The 23,704-nt window shown below is 54.6% G+C and overlaps 1 protein-coding gene across 1 annotated transcript; it reads left to right on the forward strand.

Annotated features, from left to right (window-relative positions):
* Positions 1-11,059: 11,059 nt before the first annotated feature.
* Positions 11,060-23,515, forward strand: TEX261 (testis expressed 261). Its single transcript, XM_059845542.1, has 6 exons — positions 11,060-11,236; positions 12,975-13,054; positions 15,929-16,082; positions 18,286-18,353; positions 19,511-19,613; positions 21,597-23,515. Exons 1-6 carry the CDS (start codon positions 11,167-11,169, stop codon positions 21,710-21,712), a joined length of 591 nt encoding a protein of 196 aa, XP_059701525.1. The 5' UTR covers positions 11,060-11,166; the 3' UTR covers positions 21,713-23,515.
* The last annotated feature ends 189 nt before the right edge of the window (positions 23,516-23,704 follow it).

The following is a 23,704-nucleotide window of genomic DNA, read 5'->3' on the forward strand; positions in this document are numbered from 1 at the left end:
ATGAGGGATGGATGGATGGATGGGTGGATGGATGGGTGGATGGATGGATGGATGGATGGGGGATGGATGGATGGGTGGATGGATGGGTGGATGGATGGATGGATGGATGGGGGATGGATGGATGGAGGGATGGGGGATGGATGGATGGATGGATGGAGGGAGGGAGGGATGGATGGATGGATGGGTGGATGGACGGACGGACGGACGGACAGATGGAGGTCTGGGCACACCTGAACAGAAAGAGAAGGTGGCAATGCAGAACAGGCAGGAGGAGGAGTGGGGACAACTGCAGCCAGCTGGGGACAACAGCCCAGAGACCACTGGAGGGGACAGATGGCCCGGCATGATCAGGAACCCCTTCCCACCTGTCAGCACCAGCCATCCCAAATCCCAAATCCCAAATCCCAAATCCCAAATCCCACACCTGGCACAGCCACATTGCCACTGCCAGGGGTTCTGTGGGCCTGGGATGGTGGGATGGGGTCACAACGGGGCAGCAGGGACGGGGACACAGCAGAGAAGCAGGGACAGGGACGCAGCGGGGCAGTTGGGACACAGCTGGGATGGGGACACAGCCGGGATGGGGACACAGCCGGGATGGGGACACAGCCGGGATGGTGATGCAGCCATCCCAGGACTGGGATCGTGTTGTGTCCCCCCAGCCCTTCAGTGGGGGGTGGTGGGGACTCTTTGACGCGTGTCACCTCCTCCTGGGGGCTGTGACCGTCCACCCCCCGCCCCGGGGATGCAGACCCTCGGGATTGTCCCCGTTTTACCCTCGGGACTGTCCCTGTTTTCCAGGCTGGGAGTCCCGGGACCCGCGGGAGGAGCGAGCCCGGCTCCCCCCAAGGCGGGGGAGGCGGCGGCAGGGGAAGGGTTAAGGCGGGGAGTGTGCGTGTGCAGCCCCTGAGCCCACCGCCCTCGTGCCCTCATTAGTCCTGGGGGTGGCACCAGCCTGTCTGGGGACAGCGGGGACAGGCGACAGGGGACGGCGCCCGCTGCCTTTTGTCTCAACTTGTGGCAAAGTTGGAGCGGAGCCGGGAGCTGCCGGTGAGTCCCACGAGGCCCGCGGGGTGGGGACAGTGCTGTCCCCGCTGCCACCCTCGGAGCCAGCGGGACGGCGGGGCCGTGCCGGGAGTGCCCCGACCGCATCCCGCCACCCGCTCGGGGACGAGGACAGGAGGGTCCCCGCGGTCCCCTGAGCGTGTCCCCAGCTCGGGGCAGGTGACTTCTCCCGTCTGGGATCCAGTCGGGTGGCACCGGCGGGACGAGAGGCGCGGGGTAAGCCAGGGAGGTTTGGGGGGCTCGGGGCGAACAGGCGGCTGGACCCAGCCCGGGAATGGGGTGCGGGAGCCGGGAACGCTCCAGGGACAGCCCGGGAATTGCGGGGAGGCTCCATCCCCGCAGCTCCCGTGGGTTCCCGATGGACACACGGAAGGAGAGAGAGGGTAGCGGGACAGAGAGGGGACATCGGCACGAGGGGAGCTGGGCCGAGCCCCACAAAGCAGGGCTGGAGCCCCTCCATTATCCCGAGCCCAGCCCCTCTCCATCCGCGGAGCATCCCGGATCCGGCTGGGAGAGGAGGGAAGAAGGCCCAGGCAGGAACGGCTCTGCTCCGGGGGAAGCGCTAATTTTGGGGGCTGGGTTGAATTCCGGGCTCTGGATCCATCCCCGGCTGCTGAGCCGGGGTCGGAGCGGCACCGGGGACATCCCGGGGACATCCCGGGGACATCCCACCCGAAGGAAGAGGACGGTGAGCGGAGAAACGGGAATGGGGCGGTGGTGGATGGGGTGGGCGGCTGCTCCATGGGCTGGCAGCCATTGGGGTTGGATTTGGGGTGCCCATTCCAGCGGGGGATCCCATCCCAAATGGATGATCCTATACCCATCCCATCCCAAATGGATGATCCTGTGCCCATCCCACCCCAAATGGATGATCCCAGACCTGTACCCATCCCGAGTAGATGATCCCACGCCCATCCCACCCCAAATGGATGATCCCAGAGCCGTCCCCATCCTGGCACAGCGGTGCCGGCGCCCTGGCGGTGCCCAGCGTGCTCCGGCACCACAAGGAGTCCCATCCCTGCCATCAGTACCAGGAGGAGGGATTGACCCAAAGAGCTGGGATGCAGGGAAGTGGGGTCTGTCCGTGTGTCCTTCCCTGTGTCCGGTCGCCTTCCTGTGGCTCCAGAATCCTGCTATGCTCCCGGAGATCCCAGCTGTGCCGTGGGTGCTGTCTGTCCCATTCCCAGAGTCCGTCCATTTGTCTGATTGTCCATCCATCCTTCCATCCATCCCTCCATCCTTCCATCCATCCATCCATCCATCCATCCATCCATCCATCCATCCCCCATCCATCCATCCATCCATCCATCCATCCATCCATCCATCCATCCATCCATCCATCCCCCATCCATCCATCCCTTCATCCCTCCATTTTCCCACTCCCATTCCCTCCATCCTGCTCTCTGTCCCTCCGTCCATCTCTCCACCCCTCCCTCCCTCCCTCCCTCCATCTCTCCCTCCCTCTCTCCATCCCACTCCCATCCCAGGGATCCAGGCAGGGACAATGTCGGTGACATTCTCGCTCCGGCTCTGCCGCCCTCCAGCAGGACACCGTGGAGGGGACAGGAGGTGAATTCCAGAGGAGGTGAATTCCAGAGGGCATCAGGAACCAGGAACGGGGCTGGGAGGTGACGCTCCTGGGGCTGAGCCACCCTGGGTGGTGGCACTGGGGACACCGGTAGCTCCTGTCCCTTCTGGGAGCTGTCAGGGAGCAGCCTCGGCTCTGAGGGCAGGGACCGAGCACCGGGATGTGGCTGTGACCTTTCCATCCAGGAATGTCACCGGTGTCCACCCACGGAGCCCCCAGCCTGGCCACCCACACTGCCCCTGTGCTGGACAGGGAAAGGGGACAGGGAATGGGAATGGGGACAGGGATGGGGACAGGGAGTGGCGACAGGGAATAGGAATGGGGACAGGGAGTGGGGATAGGGAGTAGGGATGGGGACAGGGAGTGGGGACAGGGAATGGGGATGGGGAATGGGGATGGGGATAGGGAATGGGGACGGGGACAGGGATGGAAATGGGAGTGGGGCGGGGATAGGGATGTGGATGGGGACAGAAGGATGGGAACAGGGGTAGGGACAGAGATGAGGACGGGGATGATGACGACGATGGGGACAGGGACAGGGACAGGGATGGGAACAGAAACGGTGATGGGAAAGGGGCTGTGGATGTGTCCCGGGGGACAGGGACAAGAGCAGGGACAGGGACAGCCCCGAGGGACGCCCACCTCCCCCGGTGGGGCCGCGGGGCCGCTCCCGTGGGGGCAGAGGGCAGGAGCCGAGGGGCGCCGCTCGTTAAAGCTGATCGCTCCATGGCTAATTGATATTATTAATGAGCGGGGGGAGGGGGCGGGAATCCCCCCGGAGCCTTCCGGAGCAGCTCCGCCCCTCCTCCACCCTCCCCGTGCCTCAGTTTCCCCCATCCGCCTGCAGAGCGCGCGCGCGGGGACAGGCGGCGGTGTCACCGCCCCGCCCATGCCACGTCCCCGCACCGCGGGAGTGGGGGAGAGGGGAGGTGACACGGCCGGGAATGTCCCCTGGGGCCACCCGTGGCGTGGCCGCGGTGTCACACGCCTGACCTACTTCGGGGCCGGCGCTGAAAATGAGTTAATCGGCTCCGGGGAGGGATTTGGGGACGCGCTGGTGGCACAGCCCTGGCGTCACCCGGGCGGGTGGCACTGCCTTGGTGTCACCCGGGTTGGTGGCACCGCCCTGGTGTCACGCGGGCTGCTGGCGGGGACAGGCGGGGCTGTCGCCACAGCGCTCCCAGCAGCGCGCGGGGCCGCACTGGGATGGACTGGGACGGACTGGGATGGACTGGGATGAACTGGGATGACCTGGGATGGACTGGGACGGACTGGGATGGACTGGGACGGACTGGGATGGGCTGGGACAGACTGGGACGGACTGGGACGAACTGGGACGGACTGGGATGGGCTGGGACGGACTGGGATGGACTGGGATGACCTGGGACGGACTGGGATGGACTGGGACGGACTGGGATGAACTGGGATGAACTGGGAGTCTCCCAGCGCTCCCCAGGAGCTGGGAAGGAGCCCCAGCAGGAGCACCGAGGGCAGAGAGGACCCCAAAACCCGGCTGAGGGGACACGGGACCCCTGAAGCCGTGACAAGGGGAGATGTGACCCCCAAACCGTGGTCGGGAGGACACGGGACCCCCAAATCTCCGCTGAGGGGAGATGGGACCCCTGAATCTCCCCCAGGACCCCCAAACCCCGGCTGAGGGTAAATGGAACCCCAAACCTGGACTGAGGAGAGATGGGGTCCCCAAAATCCCACCCGAGGGGAAATGGGACCCCTGAATCCCCCTGAGGACAAGCGGGGTGTCCTGGGCACCCCACAAGGGATGGGGACAGGGGCAGGAGCAGGGAGGAGGGGATGGGGGCACCCCAAATCCAGGGGTAACCCTGGCCCCCTTTTCCCAGACCCCAAATCCATGACAGGATGGGGATCCTCTCACACCACCCTTTGTCACCCCAAAACCATTTTGGGGACACCGGGGGGGTGCTGGGGCCGGAGCCGATCCGGGGGTGCCCCCAAGCCCCTCCTGGAGGGAGGTGCGGCCACCCCGTGTCCCCTCTGCCGTTCGGGGGCTGTGGGGACACCGTGCCCCCATCCCGGGGGAGCCCCCCAATCCTTCCTGATCGATCCCCCGCCCTTCCTGATCGCCCCCTTTCCTGATTGATCCCCTTTTCCTGATTGATCCCCCTTTTCCCCATTGCTCCCCCACCTTTTCCCGATTGCTCCCCCACCTTTCCTGATTGATCCCCCCATTGTTCCCTATTGATCCGCCCACTCCTCCTTGATCGCCCCCCCCTTTTCCCAGTTGATCCCCATAATTCCCAACTGTTCCCTCACCTTTTCCTGACTGATTTTCCCCCTTTTCCTGATCGATCCCGCCCGACCTTTCCTGACTGCTCCCCTCCTTTTCCCGATTGATTCCCCCATCCTTCCAGACCTTTCCCCATCCTTCCTGATTGATCCCCTCCATCCTTCTTGATCCCCCCCTTTCCCGATTGATTCCCCATCATTCCCGAGTTCTCCCCCACCTTTTCCCGATTGATCCCCCATCATTCCCGAGTTCTCCCCCAACTTTTCCCGATTGATTCCCTTTTTCTGATTGCTCCCCTTTTCCCGATCGCTCCCCCTTTTCCCAACTGCTCCCCCGCCGGTTCCGGGAGGCAGAGCCGGTCCCGGGAGGCAGGGCCGGTCCCGGGGAGCAGCAGGGCCGGTCCCGGGGAGCAGCAGGAGCGGGGCAGGTCCCGGGGAGCAGCAGCAGGAGCGGGGCCGGTCCCGGTCCCGGGGAGCAGCAGCAGGAGCGGGGCCGGTCCCGGGGAGCAGCAGGAGCGGTCCCGGTCCCGGTCCCGGGGAGCAGCAGCAGGATCGGGGCCGGTCCCGGGGTGCAGCAGGGCCGGTCCCGGGGAGCAGCAGGAGCGGGGCCGGTCCCGGGGAGCAGCAGGGCCGGTCCCGGGGAGCAGCAGGAGCGGGGCCGGTCCCCGGCCGCGGTGCATTCACGGTTCGGGGAGCGCGGGAGGCTGAGCGGAGCTGACGGCAGCCGGCGGGAGCGGCGCTCCGGGGGGAGCGGGGCCCGGATCAGGCAGGGCTGACCGGAGCGCGACCCGCGGCGCAACACGGAGCCGATGAGCGGCGGCGGCGGCGGCGGCGGGGGACGGAGGGAGGGCGGGGGCGGCTCTGTCAGCCCGGGGCAGCGCGGCCAGGCGTGCGGGGAGAGGGGCGGGAACGGGAACCGGGATGGGGGAATGGGAACGGGGATGGGGGTGGGAATGGGAACGGGGAAACGGGGATGGAAACGAGGGGATGGAAACGGGAACCGGGATGGAGGAATGGGAACGGGGATGGGGGTGAGGGAAATGGAAACGGGAACGAGGGGATGGGAACGGGGACAGGGATGGGAACCGGGATGGGGGAATGGGAACGGGGATGGGGATGGGGATGGGAATGGGAACGGGAACGGGGGAATGGGAACGGGGACGGGGATGGGAACCAGGATGGGGGAATGGGAACCAGGATGGGGGAATGGGAACGGGAATGAGGATGGGGATGGGAACGGGGAAACGGGGATGGGAACGGGGATGGGGGAATGGGAACGGGGGAATGGGAATGGGAATGGGAACGGGGGATGGGAACCGGGATGGGTGAAAGGGAACGGGGATGGGAATGGGAATGAGGATGGGAACGAGTGGATGGGAACGGGGACAGGGATAGGAACGGGGATGGGAATAGGAATGGGAATGGGGTAATGGGAACAGGGGAATGGGAGCAGGAATGGAGATGGGGGAATGGGAACGAGGATGGAAATGGGAATGGGGATGGGGATGGGGGAATGAGGATGGGGATGGAATTGGGGGTGGGGATGGGAACGGGAATAGGAATGGGAACGAGAAGGAGGATGGAGGAATGGGAATGGGAATGGCGATGGGGATGGGAATGGGAATGAGAACCAGGATGAGGGAATGGGAATAGGGATGGGGACAGGAATGGGAATGGGGGAATGGGAGCAGAAGTGGGGATGGGAATAGGGATGGGAATAGGACAGAGGGAGGTGGGGGGGACTGGGGGTCAAATCCCATCCATGGGAATGTTCAGGGCTCGGGGGTCAAATCCCATCCATGGGGATTTAGGGGTTTGGGCAAAAAACCTCCAACCTTCCAGAGGGAGACTTGGGATTTTAGGGGGGGGCAAAATCCCATCCATGGGGACAGGTAGGGCTTGGAAACAAAACCCCATCCATGAGGATCTGTGGGGTTTGGGGGGAAAAACCCCTCCAGAAGGATCTGGGGGAGGCAAACCCCACCCACAGGGCTGAGTGGAGCTGTGGGGGTGCCAAACACCCGAAATTGTGTGGGGGACCCCAAACCACTCCCCGAGAATCTTCTGGAAGCTCCAATCCCGGATTCCCGGGGGAGCTGTGGGGTGGATTTGGGGTGGGGGTGTGAGGGGAAGGGGGGGAGCAGCAGAGAGCTCCGTCAGCCCCGTCAGGAGCGGGAAAAGGGGAGGGAAAGGCTCTCCCGGGGCGCCTCTCGCACATTTTTCACGCCTGGATTCGCCGGCAGCTCCCGGCGGGGCCCGCCCGGAACTTCACGGGGTTTTGGTTGCGGAGTGAAAATGGGAAAAGAGGAAAAAATCCGACAAAAAAAGGGAAAAAATAGCCGTAAAACCAGCTCTAAAAATAGCCCTAAAAGTAACCCAAAAAACTGCCCTAAAAATAATCCTAAAAATAGTCCGAAAGGTGACCCTAAAAATGACCCCACACGCAGCTCCGAGGGTCCTAAATGCCCTAATGGGGGATTTTGGGGTGACAGGGAGGGGTGGGGGTGAGGAGTGCCCAGTTGGGGTTTTGGGGTGCTCGGGGTTTTGGGGTGTTTGGGGCATTTGGGGTCTTTGGGGATTTGGGGTTGTTTGGGGGTTTTGGGGTGTTCGGGGTTTTGAGGGTGTTTGGGGTTGTGTGGGTTGTTTAAGGTTTTTGGGGTGTTTGTTTGGGGTATTTGGGGTGCCCAGGACACCTGAGGTTCACAGAGGTTTTGGGGTGCTTGATGGGTTTGGGGTGCTGGGGGTATTTGGGGTGTTTGGGGTGCCCAGAGCACGTGGTGTTCTCAGAGGTTTTGGGGTGCTCAGGGTGCTCGCGGCTTTGGGGTGTTTGGGGTTTTTGGGGTTTTTGGGGGTGGAATTCACAGGGGTTTTGGGGTACCTGGAGCCCTCAAAAGGGGCAGAAAAAGGGAATTTGTGTGGAAAACCGGAAAATTCGGGCAGGGAGGACACGGGCACAAAGCGGGGGACACGGGGGGAGCCCCAAAACGCGGCGCGCGCTCATCCCAGAGGATTCCGGGGGTTTATCCCGGATTGCCGGGCCCGGGGTGGGGCTGGAAGCGGGATCGGGAGGGATCGGGAGGGATCAGGAGAGATCGGGAGGGGCCGGGAGGGTCTCGGTACCTCCCAGGGAGCGCAGAGAGGGGAGCGGAGTGCCGGAGGCGCTGCCTGTCCCTGTCCCTGTCCCTGTCCCATCCCCGTCCCTGTCCCTGTCCCATCCCTGTCCCTGTCCCATCCCTGTCCCTGTCCCATCCCTGTCCCTGTCCTATTCCTGTCCCTGTCCCATCCCTGTCCCTGTCCCCGTCCCTGTCCCATCCCCGTCCCTGAACCTGTCCTGTCCCTGTCCCTGTCCCTGTCCTATTCCTGTCCCTGTCCCACCCCTGTCCCATCCCCATCCCTGTCTCCATCCCCATCCCTGTCCCTGTCCCCATCCCTGTCCCTGTCCATGTCCCTGTCCCTGTCCCATCCCTGTCCCTGTCCCTGTCCCTGTCCCGTCCCTGTCCCATCCCCATCCCTGTCCCTGTCCTATTCCTGTCCCTGTCCCATCCCCATCCCTGTCCCATCCCTGTCCCTGTCCCCGTCCCTGTCCCATCCCCATCCCTGTCCCTGTCCCTGTCCCATCCCTGTCCCTGTCCCGTCCCTGTCCCATCCCCATCCCTGTCCCTGTCCCTGTCCCTGTCCTATTCCTGTCCCTGTCCCATCCCTGTCCCATCCCCATCCCTGTCCCTGTCCCTGTCCCATCCCTGTCCCTGTCCCATCCCTGTCCCCATCCCCATCCCTGTCCCTGTCCCATCCCTGTCCCATCCTCATCCCTGTCCCTGTCCCTGTCCCTGTCCTTGTCCCTATCCCTGTCCCTGTCCCATCCCTGTCCCTGTACCTGTCCCCGTCCCATCCCCGTCCCTGTCCCTGTCCGTGTCCCATCCCTGTCCCTGTCCTATTCCTGTCCCTGTCCCATCCCTGTCCCATCCTTGTCCCATCCCCGTCCCTGTCCCTGTCCCTGTCCCTGTCCCTGTCCCTGTCCCTGTCCCTGTCCCTGTCCTGTCCCCGTCCCATCCCCATCCCTGTTCCTGTCCCTGTCCCCCCCCCCAGTCTCCTCTTCCCGCGCCGTTCCCGAGCCCTGGGGGGTTTCGGCCGCAGCCCCCCCTCGCGGGGTCACCCTTCGGTCACCTCTGTGTCCCCCCTGTGTCCCCCCCCGGTCACCGCGGGGTCACCGCGCCCCCCGGGTCAGCGCTGCCGCCCGTGCCAGGCCGCGTTAGCGCCGCTCTGTCACCTCCCCCCTCCCCCCCCTTTTGTCACCCCCGCTTTGTCCCCTCTGTCACACAAGGGGGGGGGTCAGGGGTGCCTCATTTGGGGGTTCCCCAAATCCCGGGGTGCTGCGGGCTGGGGGTGCTGGCACCGCCATTTTTGGGTCCCAGAATCCCAAAATGAACCCGCTGGACCCCAAAATGAACCCCAAAATGAACCCCAAAATGAGCCCTCAGAACCCCAAAATGAACCCCAAAATGAACCCTCAGAACCCCAAAATGAACCCCAAAATGAACCCTCAGAACCCCAAAATGAACCCCAAAATGAACTCCCAGAACCCCTAAAACGAGACCCCAACACGAACCCCACAGCACCCCTAAATGAGCACGCCGAAACCCCAAAGCGCAGAACGAGCACCCCTAAAATGATCTCAGGACCCTAAAATGAACCTGCACCACCCCAAAAGGAGCCCCCCAGGACCCCAAAACGAGACCCTAAAATGAACCCCTGGGTGGTCCAAAATGAACCCCCCAAAAGCCCTGAAATGAGCTCAGGACCCCAAAATGAAACATCCAGAACCCTAAAAGGAACACCCCAAAATGAAATAACCCCGGACCCCTAAAAGGAACCCCCAGCACCCCAAAATGAACCCCCGAGGGCCCTAAAACGAGACCCCAAAGTGAGCACCCCAAAACCCCAAAAGCCCTAAAATGAGCTCGGGACCCCCAGAATGAACCCACACCACCCCAAAAGGAGCCCCCCAGGACCCCCGAAACGAGACCCCAAAGTGAACTCCCCAGAAGCCTTAAAAGGATCCTAAAATGAAATATTCAGAACCCTAAAACGAACACCCCAAAATTACCCTCCCAGACCCCAAAATGAATCCCCGGACCCCCAAAATGAGACCCCAAAAAGACCCTCGGATCCCAAAACGAGACCCCAAAATGAATCCCCCAGGATCCCAAAATGAGACCCCAAAGTGAGCACCCCAAAACCCCAAAAACCAAATCCCGCACCCCAAAATGAGCTCAGGACCCCGAAATGAACCCACAGCATCCCAAAAGGAAACCCCGGATCCCAAAAGGAGCCCTCCAGGACCCCCAAAACGGGACCCCAAAACGAATCCGCCCTGGACCCCAAAACGACCCCCCCGGACCCCAAAACCCCGCACCCCAAACCCCTCCCAGTCCGGCCCAGTGGGGTTTTTGGGGTCCCTAATGGGTTTTAGGGTCCCTACACACTTTGGGGGGTCCCTCTGTGCTTTGGGGTCTCTGTGGGGTTTTGGGGGTCCTTGCACCCCTTAGAGTCCCTGTCCTTTTGGGGTCCCTGTTCAGTTTTGGGGTCCCTGTTCAGTTTTGGGGTCCCTGCCGTGTTTTGGAGTTTCCTTCAGATTTTGGGGGGGGGCGGTCCCTATAGATTTTTGGGGTCCCTGCACAGTTTTAGGGTGGGTCCCTGTACAGATCAGGAGTCCCTGCCGTCTTTCGGGGTCCCTCCCCATATTTTGGGGTCCCTGCACATTTTGGGGTCCTTACAGAGTTTTGGGGTTTCCTTCAGAATTTGAGGGGTCCCATCCATTTCCCGCCTCCTCCAGACCTTGAGGAGTCTCCTCTCCCACTTCTGATCTCCCCGCACCCTTTTGGGGTCCCCCCGCACCCTTTTGGGGTCCCTTTAGTGTTTTGGGGTCCCTTTAGTGTTTTGGGGTCCCCCCGGCCATTGGGAAGCGCGAGTCCTCCGAGCCTGCAGGGGGCGCTCTGCGCGCTCCCCCCACGTCTCGCTGGTTCCGGTGCCGCTCTCGCTGGTTCCGGTGTCTCCTCTCGCTGGTTCCGGTGCCGCTCTCGCTGGTTCCTGTGTCTCCTCTCGCTGGTTCCGGTGCCTCCTCTCTCTGGTTCTGGTGCCGCTCTCGCTTGTTCCGGTGCCGCCTCTCGCTGGTTCCGGTGGCGGGCGCGGAGCGGGAGCGGCCCCGGGAGCGGCACCGGGAACGGTCCCGGGAGCGGCCCGGCCCCGCCATGTGGTTCATGTACGTGCTCAGCTGGCTGTCCCTGCTCGTGCAGGTGGCCTTTGTCACCTTGGCCATCGGTGAGAGCGCCCCGGGGGCTGCGGGAAGGGCTTGGGCCCGCTCCGTCCGTGTCGCGATATGGCGGGGGGAGGGGAGGGGGAGGGGCGGGGCGGGCTGAGGGGAGGGGGGAGAACCGGGGTGGCCCGGGGGCACCGAGGGCTCGGAGTGTCCCCAAGATCGGGGGTCCCTGCGCGTCCCCAAGGCCTTAAATTGTCCCTGAGATTTGGGGTCCTTGAGTGTCCCCAAGCCCTCAGAGTGTCCCCAAGATTTGGGGTCTCTGGATGCCCCCAAACCCTCAGAGTGTCAGAAGGATTTGGGGTGTCCTGATGTCCCCAAGCCCTCAGAATGTCCCCAACACTGGGGGTCCCTGGGTGTCCCACAAGGGCTCAGAGTGACCCTGAGTTTTGGGGGTCCCTGGGTGTCCCCAAACTCTCAGAGTGTCCCAACATTGGGGATCTCTGGGTGTCCCCAAGGCCGTAAATTGTCCCTGAGATTTGGGATCCCTGGGTGTCCCCGAGCTCTCAGAGAGTCCCCAAGATTTGGGGTCTCTGGGTGTCCCTGAGTGTTCAGGATGTTCCCAAGACTTGGAGCCTTTTGGTGTCCCCAAGCCCTCAGAGTGTCTCCAACACTGAGGGTCTCTGTGTGTCTACAAACCCTTAAATCACCACAGGGACTGGAGGTCCCTGGTTGTCCTCAAACCCTCAGAAAATCTCTGAGATTTGGGGTCTCTTGGTGTCCCCAAGCCCTCAGAGTGTCCCAGGGATTTGGGGTGTCTGGGTGTCCTCGGGGTCCCTGGGTGTCCCCAAGATTTGGGGTCCCTGGGTGTCCCCAAGGCCTTAAATGGTCCCAAGGATTTGAGGTCTCTGGGTGCCCCTGGGTGCTCTGAGTGTCCCCAAGACTGGGGGTCCCTGGGTGTCCCCGAGTCTTCAGGATGTCCCCAAGTTTGGGGGTCTGTAGTGTCCCCGAGGGCTAAGAGTGTCCCCAAGATTTGGGGTCCCTGGGTGTCCCCAAGACTGGAGGTCACTGGGTGTCCCCAAGGCCTTAAATTGTCCCTGAGATTTTGGATCCTTGAGTGTCCCCGAGCTCTCAGAGAGTCCCCAAGATTTGGGGTCTCTGGGTGTCCCCGAGTCTTCAGGATGTCCCCAAGCCTGGGAGCCTCTTGGTGTCCCCAAGGCCTCAGAGTGTCCCCAACACTGAGGGCCCTGGCCGTCCCCAAACCCTTAAATCACCACAGGGACTGGAGGTCCCTGCTTGTCCCCAAGCCCTCAGAGTGTCCCCGAGATTTGGGGTCTCTGGATGTCCTCAAGCCCTCAGAGTGTCCCCGAGATTTGGGGTCTCTGAATGCCCCTGAGGGCTCAGAGTGTCCCCGAGTCCTCAGGATGTCCCCAAGATTGAGAGTCCCTGGGTGTCCCCAAGCCCTCAAAGTGTCCCCAAGATTTGGAGTCCCTGGGTGTCCCCAAGCTCTCAGGATGTCCCCAAGATTGAGGGTCCTTGGGTGTCCCCAAGCCCTTAAATTGTCCCAGGGATTTGGGGTCTCTGGGTGTCCCCAGCCCTCAGGATGTCCCCAGGACTGGGAATCTCTTGGTGTCCCCAAGGGCTCAGAGTGTCCCCAGGATTTGGGGTCCCTGGCTCTCCCTGCCCTTTGGGCTCCCACACCCCAGAATTTGGGTCCCCCTGGGTGTCCCCAGAGCCGCCGTGGGCCGGTGCCACCCCCGAGGTGCCAACGGTGCCATCGGTGTCCCCGCGCTGTCCCCGCAGCGGCCGGGCTCTACTACCTGGCGGAGCTGATCGAGGAGTACACGGTGGCCACCAGGAGGATCATCAAATCCATGATCTGGGTGAGTGCTGAAACCCCAAACCCAGAAACCCCAAACCCCTGAAACCCCAAATCCCGGAACCCCCAAACCCGGGAAACCCCAAATCCCTGAAACCCCAAAGCCCTGAAACCCCAAATCCCGGAAACCCCAAACCCCTGAAACCCCAAACCCCTGAAACCCCAAATCCTGGAAACCCCAAACCCCTGAAACCTCAAACCTGGGAAACCCCAAATCCCTGAAACCCGAAATCCCAGAAACCCCAAATCCCGGAACCCCCAAACCCCTGAAACCCCAAACCTCTGAAACCTCAAACCCCAGAAACCCCCAACCCCTGAAACCCCAAATCCCAGAAATCCCAAATCCCAGAAATCCCAAATCCCTGAAACCCCAAACCCCTGAAACCCCAAACCCGGAAACCCCAAATCCTAGAAACCCCAAACCCCAGAAACCCCAAACCCCAGAACCCCCAAATCCCTGAAACCCCAAACCCCTGAAACCCCAAACCCGGGAAACCCCAAACCCCAGAACCCCCAAATCCCTGAAACCCCAAACCCCTGAAACCCCAAACCCGGGAAACCCCAAATCCTAGAAACCCCAAATCCCTGAAACCCCAAATCCAAGGAACCCCAAACACCCCAAACCTGGGAAACCCCAAAATCCCTGAAACCCCAAATCCCAGAAACCCCAAACCCGGGAAACCCCAAACCCCTGAAACCCCAAACCCCTGAAACCCCAAATCCCGGAACCCCCAAACCCCTGAAACCTCAAACCTGGGAAACCCCAAATCCCTGAAACCCCAAATCCCAGAAACCCCAAATCCCAGAAACCCCAAGCCTGGGAAACCCCAAATCCCGGAACCCCCAAACCCCTGAAACCTCAAACCTGGGAAACCCCAAATCCCTGAAACCCGAAATCCCAGAAACCCCAAATCCCAGAAACCCCAAACCCAGGAAACCCCAAACCCCAGAACCCCCAAATCCCTGAAACCCCAAACCCCTGAAACCCCAAACCCGGGAAACCCCAAATCCTAGAAACCCCAAATCCCTGAAACCCCAAATCCCAGGAACCCCAAACACCCCAAACCTGGGAAACCCCAAAATCCCTGAAACCCCAAATCCCAGAAACCCCAAACCCGGGAAACCCCGAATCCCAGAAACCCCAAATCCCTGAAACTCCAAACCCCTGAAACCCCAAACCCCTGAAACCCCAAATCCCTGGGAAACCCCAAATCCCAGAACCCCCAAACCCCAGAAACCCCAAATCCCAGAAACCCCAAACCCGGGAAACCCCAAATCCCTGAAACCCCAAATCCCAGAAACCCCAAATCCCAGAAACCCCAAAATCCCTGAAACCCCAAAATCCTGGAAAACCCCAAATCCCGGAAACCCCAAATCCCTGGGAAACCCCAAATCCCAGAAACCCCAAACCCCTGAAACACCAAATCCCAGAAACCCCAAAATCATGGAAAACCCCAAATCCCAGAAACCCCAAATTCCATTCTGGCAGTGCAGAATTCCTTCATTAATCCCATTTTCCCACTTTTTTTCCTTCCCCCCCATTTTTTCTCATTTTTTCCATTTTTTCCTTTTTTAAAATTTTCCCTATTTTCCTATTTCCCCCCGTTTTTTCCCTTTTTCCCCCTTTTTTTATTTCCTGTTTTTTCCCCATCTTTCCCCCCATTTCCCCATTTTCCCCCATTATTTCCCATTTTTTCCCCCATTTCCCCCCTTTTTTCTGTTTTTCCCCTTTTTCCCCCCATTTCCCCCCATTATTTCCCTCTTTTTTCCCTTTTTTCTCATTTCCCCCGTTTTTTCCCTATTTTTTCCCTGTTTTCTTCCCATTTCCCCTTTTTCCCCATTCCCCTCCAATTTTCCCCTTTTTCCCCATTTTTTTCCCCATTTTTTCCCCATTTCCCCCCATGTTTTTCTCCCTTTTTTCCTTGATTTTTCCCTTTTCCACCTTTTTTTCCCTCCTGTTTATTTCCCATTTTCCCTGTTTTTTCCCCATTTTTTCTCACTTTTTTCCCATTTTCCCCATTTTTCTCCTTTTCCCTTGTTTTTCTCCCTTTTTCTTCTCCTGTTTTTCTTTTTTCTTTCTCTTTCCCCCCTTTTCCCCCCATTTCCCCTCATCTTTTTTCCCATTTTTTCCATTTTTCCCCATTTTCCCCCCATGTTCTTCCCCATTTTTCCCCTGTTTTTTTTTCCCTGTTTTTTCCCCATTTTCCCCATTTTTTCCCTTTTTCCCCCATCTTTCCCCCCCCCATTTTCCCCATTATTTCCCTCTTTTTTTCCCTGTTTTTTTTCCCTATTCCCCCCCATTTCCTCCCATCCTTTTTCCCATTATTTCCCTTTTTTTTCCATTTTTTTCCCTGTTTTTTCCCTTTTTCCCCCCATCTTTCCCCCCCCATTTCCCCCATTATTTCCCTCTTTTTTTCCCTGTTTTTTTTCCCTTTTCCCCCCCATTTCCCCCCATCCCTTTTCCCATTATTTCCCTTTTTTTTCCCATTTTTTCCCTGTTTTTTCCCTTTTTCCCCCCCATCTTCCCCCCCCATTTTCCCCATTATTTCCCTCTTTTTTTTCCCTTTTCCCCCCCATTTCCTCCCATCCTTTTTCCCATTATTTCCCTTTTTTTTCCCATTTTTTCCCTGTTTTTTCCCTTTTCCCCCCTATTTCCCCCCCATTTTCCCCATTATTTCCCTCTTTTTTTTCCCTTTTTCCTCCCTTTTTTCCCCCCATCCTTTTTCCCATTATTTCCCTCTTTTTTTTCCCATTTTTCCCCTGTTTTTTCTCATTTTTCCCCGTTTTTTCCCCCCTTTTTTTCCCCCATTTCCCCTTTTCCCCCATTTCCCCCCCTCTAATCCCATTTTTCCCATTTTTTCCCCATTTTTTTCCCCAGTTCTCCTCGGGGGTGCAGCTGGGACTGTTCCTGTTTGAGCACTTCCCGGCCCTCCTGGTGGCCACGGGGCTCTTCAGCAACCTCGTCTACCTGGGGCTGCTCCAGAGCTTCCCCTGCATCGTCCTCACCTCCTCCAACTTCCTCCTCTCCTGTGGTCAGGAACCACCATCGGGCTTTGGGACAATTTTGGGAATTTTTTGGGATTTTTTTGGGATTTTTTGGGGAATTTTTTGGGATTTTTTGGTGATTTTTTTAGGAATTTTTTGGGTGATTTTTGTGAATTTGTAGGGGGATTTTTGGTGAGATTTTACAGGATTTTTTGGGGAGGTTTTGGGGATTCTTTGAGTGCCACAAAAGGCTCAGAATGTCCCTGGAATTTGGGATCCTTGGGGTTCTCTGAGGGGCTCGGAATGTTCCAGAACTTTGGGGTTCCTGGTGACCACGGGGCCCTTCAGCAACCTCGTGTGCCTGGGGCTGCTCCAGAGCTTCCCCTGCATCGTCCTCACCTCCTCCAACTTCCTCCTCTCCTGTGGTCAGGAACCACCATCGGGCTTTGGGACAATTTGGGAATTTTTTGGGATTTTTTGGGGATTTTTTGGGAATTTTTTGGGGATTTTTTGAGGATTTTTTTGAATTTTTTTGGTGATTTTTGTGAATTTTAAGGGGGATTTTTGGTGAGATTTTTGGGAAATTTTACAGGATTTTTTGGGGAGTTTTGGGGATTCTTTGAGTGCCACAAAAGGCTCATAATGTCCCAGGAATTTGGGATCCTTGGGGTTCTCTGAGGGGCTCGGAATGTTCCAGAACTTTGGGGTTCCTGGTAGCCACGGGGCTCTTCAGCAACCTCGTGTGCCTGGGGCTGCTCCAGAGCTTCCCCTGCATCATCCTCACCTCCTCCAACTTCCTCCTCTCCTGTGGTCAGACACAGAGTTTGGGGATTTTTTTGGGATTTTTTTGGGATTTTTTGTGATTTTTTTAGGGATTTTTTTAGATATTTTTGCATTTTTTTTTTATTTTGTTAGAAATTTTTTTGGTGATTTTTGGGTGATTTTTTTGGTATTTTTTGAGGGATTGTTTTGTATTTTTTGGGACTTTTTGGAGGAATTGTTTGGGAATTTTTTTTTATTTTGGGGGGATTTTTTGGGATTTCTTTTAGGAATTTTTTGAGGATTTGCGGGGAATTTTACGGGAGTTTTTGGGGATTTTTTTGTGAATTTTTTGTGAATTTATTTTTGATTTTTGAGGATTTTTAGAGGATATTTAGGAATTTTGGGTGATTTTTGGGGATTGTTCAGGTATTTTGAGAGAATTTTTGGAGAATTTTTTTGGGGGATTTTTTTGGGGTTTTTGGGGATTTCGAGGGAATTTTACAGAATTTTTTGGGATTTTTTTTGGGATTTTTCTCAGGATTTTTAAAAATAATTTTGAGGGAATTATTGGGGATTTTTGGTGATTTTTTTTGAATATTTTTGGATTTTTTTTATTTTTTTGGAATTTTTTGAGGAATTTTGAGGGAATTACTGGGGATTTTTAAAATTATTTTTGAGGATTTTTGGGGATTTTTTTGGGATTTAAAAAAAATTTTTTGATGAAGTTTTTTTAAAAATTTTGAAGGGATTTTGAGGAAATTATTGGGTATTTTCTGGGAATTTTTGAAGATTTTTTTTGGGATTTCTGGGAATTTTGAAGGAATTTTGGGAGGATTTTTTGAGGATTGGGGGGGGATTTTTTGAGGAATTTCAGGGATTTATTGGGGATTTTTTGGGATTTTTTTTTTATTTTTAGAGATTTTCTTGAAGATTTTTTTTAGGAATTTTTTGTTTAATTTTCAGGGTTTTGTTGGGATTTTTTGCAGATCTCTGACAATTTTTGGGGGAATTTAGGGAGATTTTTTTGGGGGGAGTTTTTGGGAATTTTTCTGGGATGTTTTTGGGAATTTTTCAGGATTTCTTTGGATTTTTTGAGGACTTTTGTTGGGATTTTTTGGGGATATTTGAAAGAATTTTGAGAGAATTATTGCAAAATTTTGGGAATTTTCTGGGAGGATCTTTGGGGATTTTTGCAAAATTTTGGGGAACATTTTTTGAATTTTGTTGGAATTTTTTGGGGGGAATTTTTTGACTTTTTTTGGATTTTTGAGGAATTTGGGGGGAATAATTTGGGATTTTTTTGGGGAGTTTTGGGGGATATTTGGGGGATTTTTTGGGGTTCGTTGGGAATTTATGGGGGAATTTTGAGTGAATCGTTTGAGATTTGGGATGCAAACTTTGGGAATGTTTTGGGAGGGCTCCAGAATTTGGGATTTTCCCTCTGGAATGTTCTGATCCTGTTGTTTTTTCCCTGTTTTTTCCCTGCAGTTTTGGTCGTGGTCAATCACTACCTGGCATTCCAATATTTTGCTGAGGAATTTTACCTCTTCTCCGAGGTGAGATCCCAAAAATTCCGGGATTTTCCCCATTTTTCCCATTGGAAAAATCCCAAATTTTTGGGTTGGTAGCTCTGAATTTCTTCCAAATAAAACTGATTTTTTTTTTTAATTTTTTCCATTTTATTTTTTAATTTTTTGAGGTTCTAAAATTCCCTGGGAGTTGCAGGTTTGGGGTTTGCCCAGGAAATTCCAGGAATGTGGAATGTTAATCCCAATTTAGCCCTAAAATGCTAAAAATTTTAGGAATTATAGGAAATTTTAGGAAATAAATCATTGAAATTCCATATTTTTTGCCAATTTAACCCCAAATCTTTTCCCATTGGGAATTCCCATTCCTGATTTTTCTGCCAAAATTCCACAACAAAAATCACAAGAGGCCAAAATTCCATTAAAAAAAAGAGGAAAATCCAATTTCTCCCTGATTTTTTTTAAAAATTAATTTTTCCAGGATACTTTAATTGACTTAATTAAAATCTTCATTCAATTAATCCTTAATTAAAATCTGGGAATTGCAAAACCAGGAAGAGCAAAAAAATTTGGGAACACCTCGAGGGAACTTTTTTATCCTCCAAAAAATGGGGCGAGGTGGAATTTTTTTTCCTTAGGAATTCTTGGAATTTTGGGGTTGGAATTTTGGGATTTCCAGGTTGGAATTTTGGGATTTTTGGGCTGGAAATTCTCCATAGAAATTCTTGGAATTTTGGGGTTTCTGGGTTGGAATTTCAGAATTCTGCAGGTCCTGGTTTGGAATTTTCCATAGGAATTCTTGGAATTTTGGGGTTTTGGGATTGGAATTTTGGGGTTTTGGGTTGGAATTTTGGGATTTCCAAGCTGGAATTTTGGGGTTTCCAGCTGGAATTTTGGGAATTCTGCAGATCCTTGTTTGGAATTTTCCATTGGAATTCTTGGAATTCTGAGGTTTCCAAGTAGGAATTTTGGGAATTCTGGGTTGGAATTTTGGGAATTCTGGGTTGGAATTTTGGGAATTCTGGCTTCTTTCAAGGAAGAGCAAAAAATTTGGGAAGACCTGGAGGAAACTTCTCCCCCTCCAAAAATGGGGTGAGATGGACGCTTTTCCTTAGGAATTCTTGGAATTTTGGGGTTTTGGGGTTGGAATTTTGGGAATTCCGGTTGGAATTCTGGGAATTCGGCAGGTCCTGGCCTATTTCACCTTCTGCCTGTGGTTGATTCCCTTCGCCTTCTTCGTGTCGCTGTCGGCCGGGGAGAACGTCCTGCCCTCCACGGTGCAGCCCGGAGGTGGGAGTGGGAACGGGAACAGGGTCGGGAATGGGGACGGGATTGGGATAGGGGATGGGAACGGGAATGGGATTGGGAATGGGGATGGGGGTGGGGATGGGAATGGGATTGGGGTCGGGAATGGGGTTGGGAATGGGAACGGGAATGGGAATGGGATTGGGAATGGGATTGGGAATGGGAGTGGGGACGGGAACGGGGTAGGGATTGGGATCGGGAATGGGGATGGGATTGGGATTGGGAATGGGGACGGGATTGGGATTGGGAATGGGGACGGGAGTGGGAACGGGAACGGGAATGGGAATGGGATTGGGAATGGGATTGGGGATGAGGTCGGGAATGGGAATGGGAGTGGGATTGGGATTGGGAATGGGATTGGGGACGGGAGTGGGAATGGGATTGGGAATGGAGTCGGGAATGGGATTGGGAATGGGAATGGGATTGGGAATGGGATGGGAATGGGATTGGGGTTGGGAATGGGAATGGGATTGGGAATGGGATGGGATTGAGTTTGGGAATGGGATTGGGATGGGAATGGGATTGGGAATGGGGACGGGAATGGGATTGGGAATGGGATGGGATTGGGATTGGGAATGGGGTTGGGATGGGAATGGGATTGGGAATGGGATGGGATTGGGTTTGGGAATGGGAATGGGATTGGGAATGGGGTTGGGGATGGGAATGGGAATGGGAATGGAGTTGGGAATGGGAATGGGGTCGGGAATGGGGTTGGGATGGGAATGGGATTGGGAATGCGATTGGGAATGGGGTCAGGAATGGGATTGGGAACAGGGTCGGGAATAGGAATGGGAATAGGGTTGGGATTGGGAATGGGGTCAGGCATGGGAATGGGATTGGGAACGGGATCAGGAATGGGATTGGGAATGGGGTCAGGAATGGGATTGGGAACGGGGTCAGGAATGGGATTGGGAATGGGGTCAGGAATGGGAATGGAGTCAGGAATGGGAATGGGGTTGGGAATGGAGTCGGGAATGGGATTGGGAATGGGGAATGGGAATGGGATGGGGAATGGGAACAGAGTCGGGAATGGGATTGGGAATGGGGTCGGGAATGGGGTTGGGAATGGGTGGGAAAGGATTTTGAGCTCATCCGGTTCTGATCCTGCTCAGAACGTGCTGGAAATTTGGGATTTTTGGGGGTCCCTGAGCCCCTGGAAAATCGCAGAAATTTGGGATTTTTGGGGGTCATCAAGGGCTTGGAATGTCCCAGAAATTTGGGATCCTTGGGTGCCTCTGAAGCCTTGGAGAATCCCAGAAATTTGGGATTTTTGGGGTTCCCAGAGGCTCAGAATATCCCAGAAATTTGGGGTCCCAAAGGCTCAAAGAATTTCCCAGAAATTTGGGATCCTTGGGTGCTTCACAGGGCTTCAGAGAATCCCAAAAATTTGGGATTCCCTGGGACTTCCTAAAGGGCTCAGAATGGCCCAGAAATTTGGGATTCCTGGTGGTCCCTGAGATCTGGAGAATCCCAGAAATTTGGGATTTTTGGGGTCCCCAAAGGCTCAGAGAATCCCAGGGATTGGGAGTCCCAAAGGCCCAGAAATTTGGAATTCCCTGGGACTTCCTAAAGGGCTCAGAATGTCCCAAAAAATTTGGGATTTTTGGGGTCACCAAGGGTCAGAATATCCCAGAAATTTGGGATCCCAAAGGCTCAAAGAACCTCAGAAATTTTGGGATTCCTGAGGCTTCCTGTGGGCTCAGAATATCCGAAAAATTTGGGATTTTTAGGGGTCACCAATGGTCAGAATATCCCAGAAATTTGGGATCCCAAAAATTTGGACTTCCTGAGCCTTTGGAAAATCCCACAAATTTGGGATCCTTAATTACCCCAAAACTCCAATCCCACATTCCCGGTGGGATCCAGGAGTAGCCACACAACTTTTTTGGGAATTCCATCCCACTCCCTCCCCAAAAAAATCCCAAAATTCCCCTCTGGAATTCTGATCCCGCTCCCGGTTTTCCGCAGACGACGTCGTCTCCAATTATTTCACCAAGGGGAAAAGAGGGAAACGCTCCGGGATTCTCCTGATTTTCTCCTTCATCAAGGAAGCCATCCTGCCCAGCAGGCAGAAAATTTACTGAAATTTTGGGAATATTTGGGAATATCCAGAAGATTCCCCAGCCAGAATATCCCAAATTTTGCCCCTTTCTGGGAATTCTTTGGGAATTCAGAGACTTGGACACTCCTGGAGGTGCCGACCACGCTTGGGGTTTTTCCTGCTGATTCCTTGGGAATGTTTTCATGGAAAATCTTGGGAATTTTGGGGGAATTTTCCAGTTCCCTGAGGATTTTTTTTTTTTTTTTTTGGAGCTGCTCCTGGATTTTCCTGAGGGTTCCGCAGAGCCGTGAATGAAAAAAAAAAAAAATGGGAAAAATATCGGGATAAATCCAGAAGATTCCACGCTGTCCCTTCATCCCGTTTTTCCAGAAGGAATGATCCCAAAAAAAAAGAAATCAGGATTTGGGTGGTTTAAATCCTGGAAATTCCTGTTTTTCCCTCCGGCAAAGCCTTGGGAAGGAGTTGATGGGAAGGGATTTTCCCTGGGAATCTCAGTTTTCCAAGGAATCCCCAGAATTCCGGGTTTTTCTGACCCTGCAGACGAGGGGGAATGTTGAGAATTCCCAGATTTTTCCTTCCTTTTCCAAGTGGTGAAAATCCTCCGAGGGAGCTGCAAATTTCTTCTTTCCCATGAGAAAATTCCCTTTTTTTTTCTGGATTTTTCCATTCCCACCCCAGCCAGGCTTGGGAATTCCCGATCCAGAAGATTTTTTTGAGGAATTCCCCAAAACAAATTCCTTTGGAAAAGCTGGAATTTTGCTCTGAGACCTCTTGGATTGGGATTTTTTTGTTGGTTTTTTTTGGGTTTTTTTTCCCCTCTGGATTGGCTGGAAAATTCCAGGATGGGAATGAGAAAAATCAGGAATTCCTGATTCCTTTGAATCCTGATTTTCCTGGGAATTTTTCCAGCTGTTTTTCCATATTTTTCCAGCCTGGATTTCCAGGAGCTGAATCAGATTTTAGGGAAATTGTGGAATTCCATCAATATTTAACCAGGAAAAGGAAATTTGGGGTGAAACTCCCGGAAATTTGGGAAAAACATTCCCAGAAACACTGAGAATGAGGAAAATTGATGAATAAAGTGGAAAAATCCTGGATTTTCCTTGGGGTTTGGAGGGTTTTTATTGGGATTGGGATTTTTCCGGGTCCCTGGAAGTGTCCAAGGCCAGGTTGTGGAATTTGGACGGAATTTTGCCACGGGAATTTCAGGATTTTGGGGGAGATCCATGGATTCAGATCCCAGTCTGGGATAAAGCTCCATGAAACTTCCAGGATTTGGAGAAGTCTGGGAAAAATCTCCAGGATTTGGGAAAAATTCGTGAAGAAAACTCCAGGATTTGAGAGAAATCCAGGAAGAAACTCCAGGAAAGTTCCAGAATTTGGGAAAAATCTGGGTAAAAACTCCAGGATTTGGAAAAAATTCAGGAAGAAGCTTCAGGAATGTTCCAGGAATTGGAGAAATTCAGGAAAAAAACTCCAGGATTTGGAGAAGTCTGGGAAAAATCTCCAGGAATTGGGAAAAATCTGGGAAAATTTCTTGCTTCTTTTCCATCAGGAATTTCCCTTTTTTGGGTGTTTTTTTGGGCCTCTCCTTCCCTGTTTTTCTCCTGGAAAATCCACAGGGAAAAGGAGCAGGAATTCAAGGAAATTTGGGAGAAAAATCCCTCCCAGCCTTAAATCTTTGAGTTCCAGCTGGAAAAGGAGGGAAAAAAACAAATCCAAGGGAATTCCCTGGGAAAGGAGCTTTGGAATGCCAGGAATAATTCCAGGTGGAATTCTCAAATCCAAGGGAAATAAAAGGATTTTATTTGGATGTTGTAGGAAAGGAGGAGCTGCCCGAGGTTCTGTGGGATTTTGGGGAAGGAATTCCCGAATTTTGGGGGAATTTGGGAGGGTGGGATGGAATTCCGTGGGGTGGGCGGGGCTTGGGTCATTCCCAAGGCAGAGCAAGGTGGAATTCCAGGGGATCCCGTTTTTCCAGGGGTTCCCAGGAGGGTGGGAAATTCTGGGATAA

This window comes from Haemorhous mexicanus, chromosome 4 (genome assembly GCF_027477595.1).
Source record: "Haemorhous mexicanus isolate bHaeMex1 chromosome 4, bHaeMex1.pri, whole genome shotgun sequence".
NCBI classification, from domain to species: Eukaryota; Metazoa; Chordata; class Aves; order Passeriformes; family Fringillidae; genus Haemorhous; species Haemorhous mexicanus.

Bases quoted from the DNA above. Each gene is read 5' to 3' on its own strand.
- TEX261 (XM_059845542.1), top strand. From the start codon at position 11,167: ATGTGGTTCATGTACGTGCTCAGCTGGCTGTCCCTGCTCGTGCAGGTG. The intron at 18,354-19,510 runs GTGAGATCCCAA...GGAATTCGGCAG, and splicing joins AATTTTACCTCTTCTCCGAG to GTCCTGGCCTATTTCACCTT. The intron at 19,614-21,596 runs GTGGGAGTGGGA...GGTTTTCCGCAG, and splicing joins CTCCACGGTGCAGCCCGGAG to ACGACGTCGTCTCCAATTAT.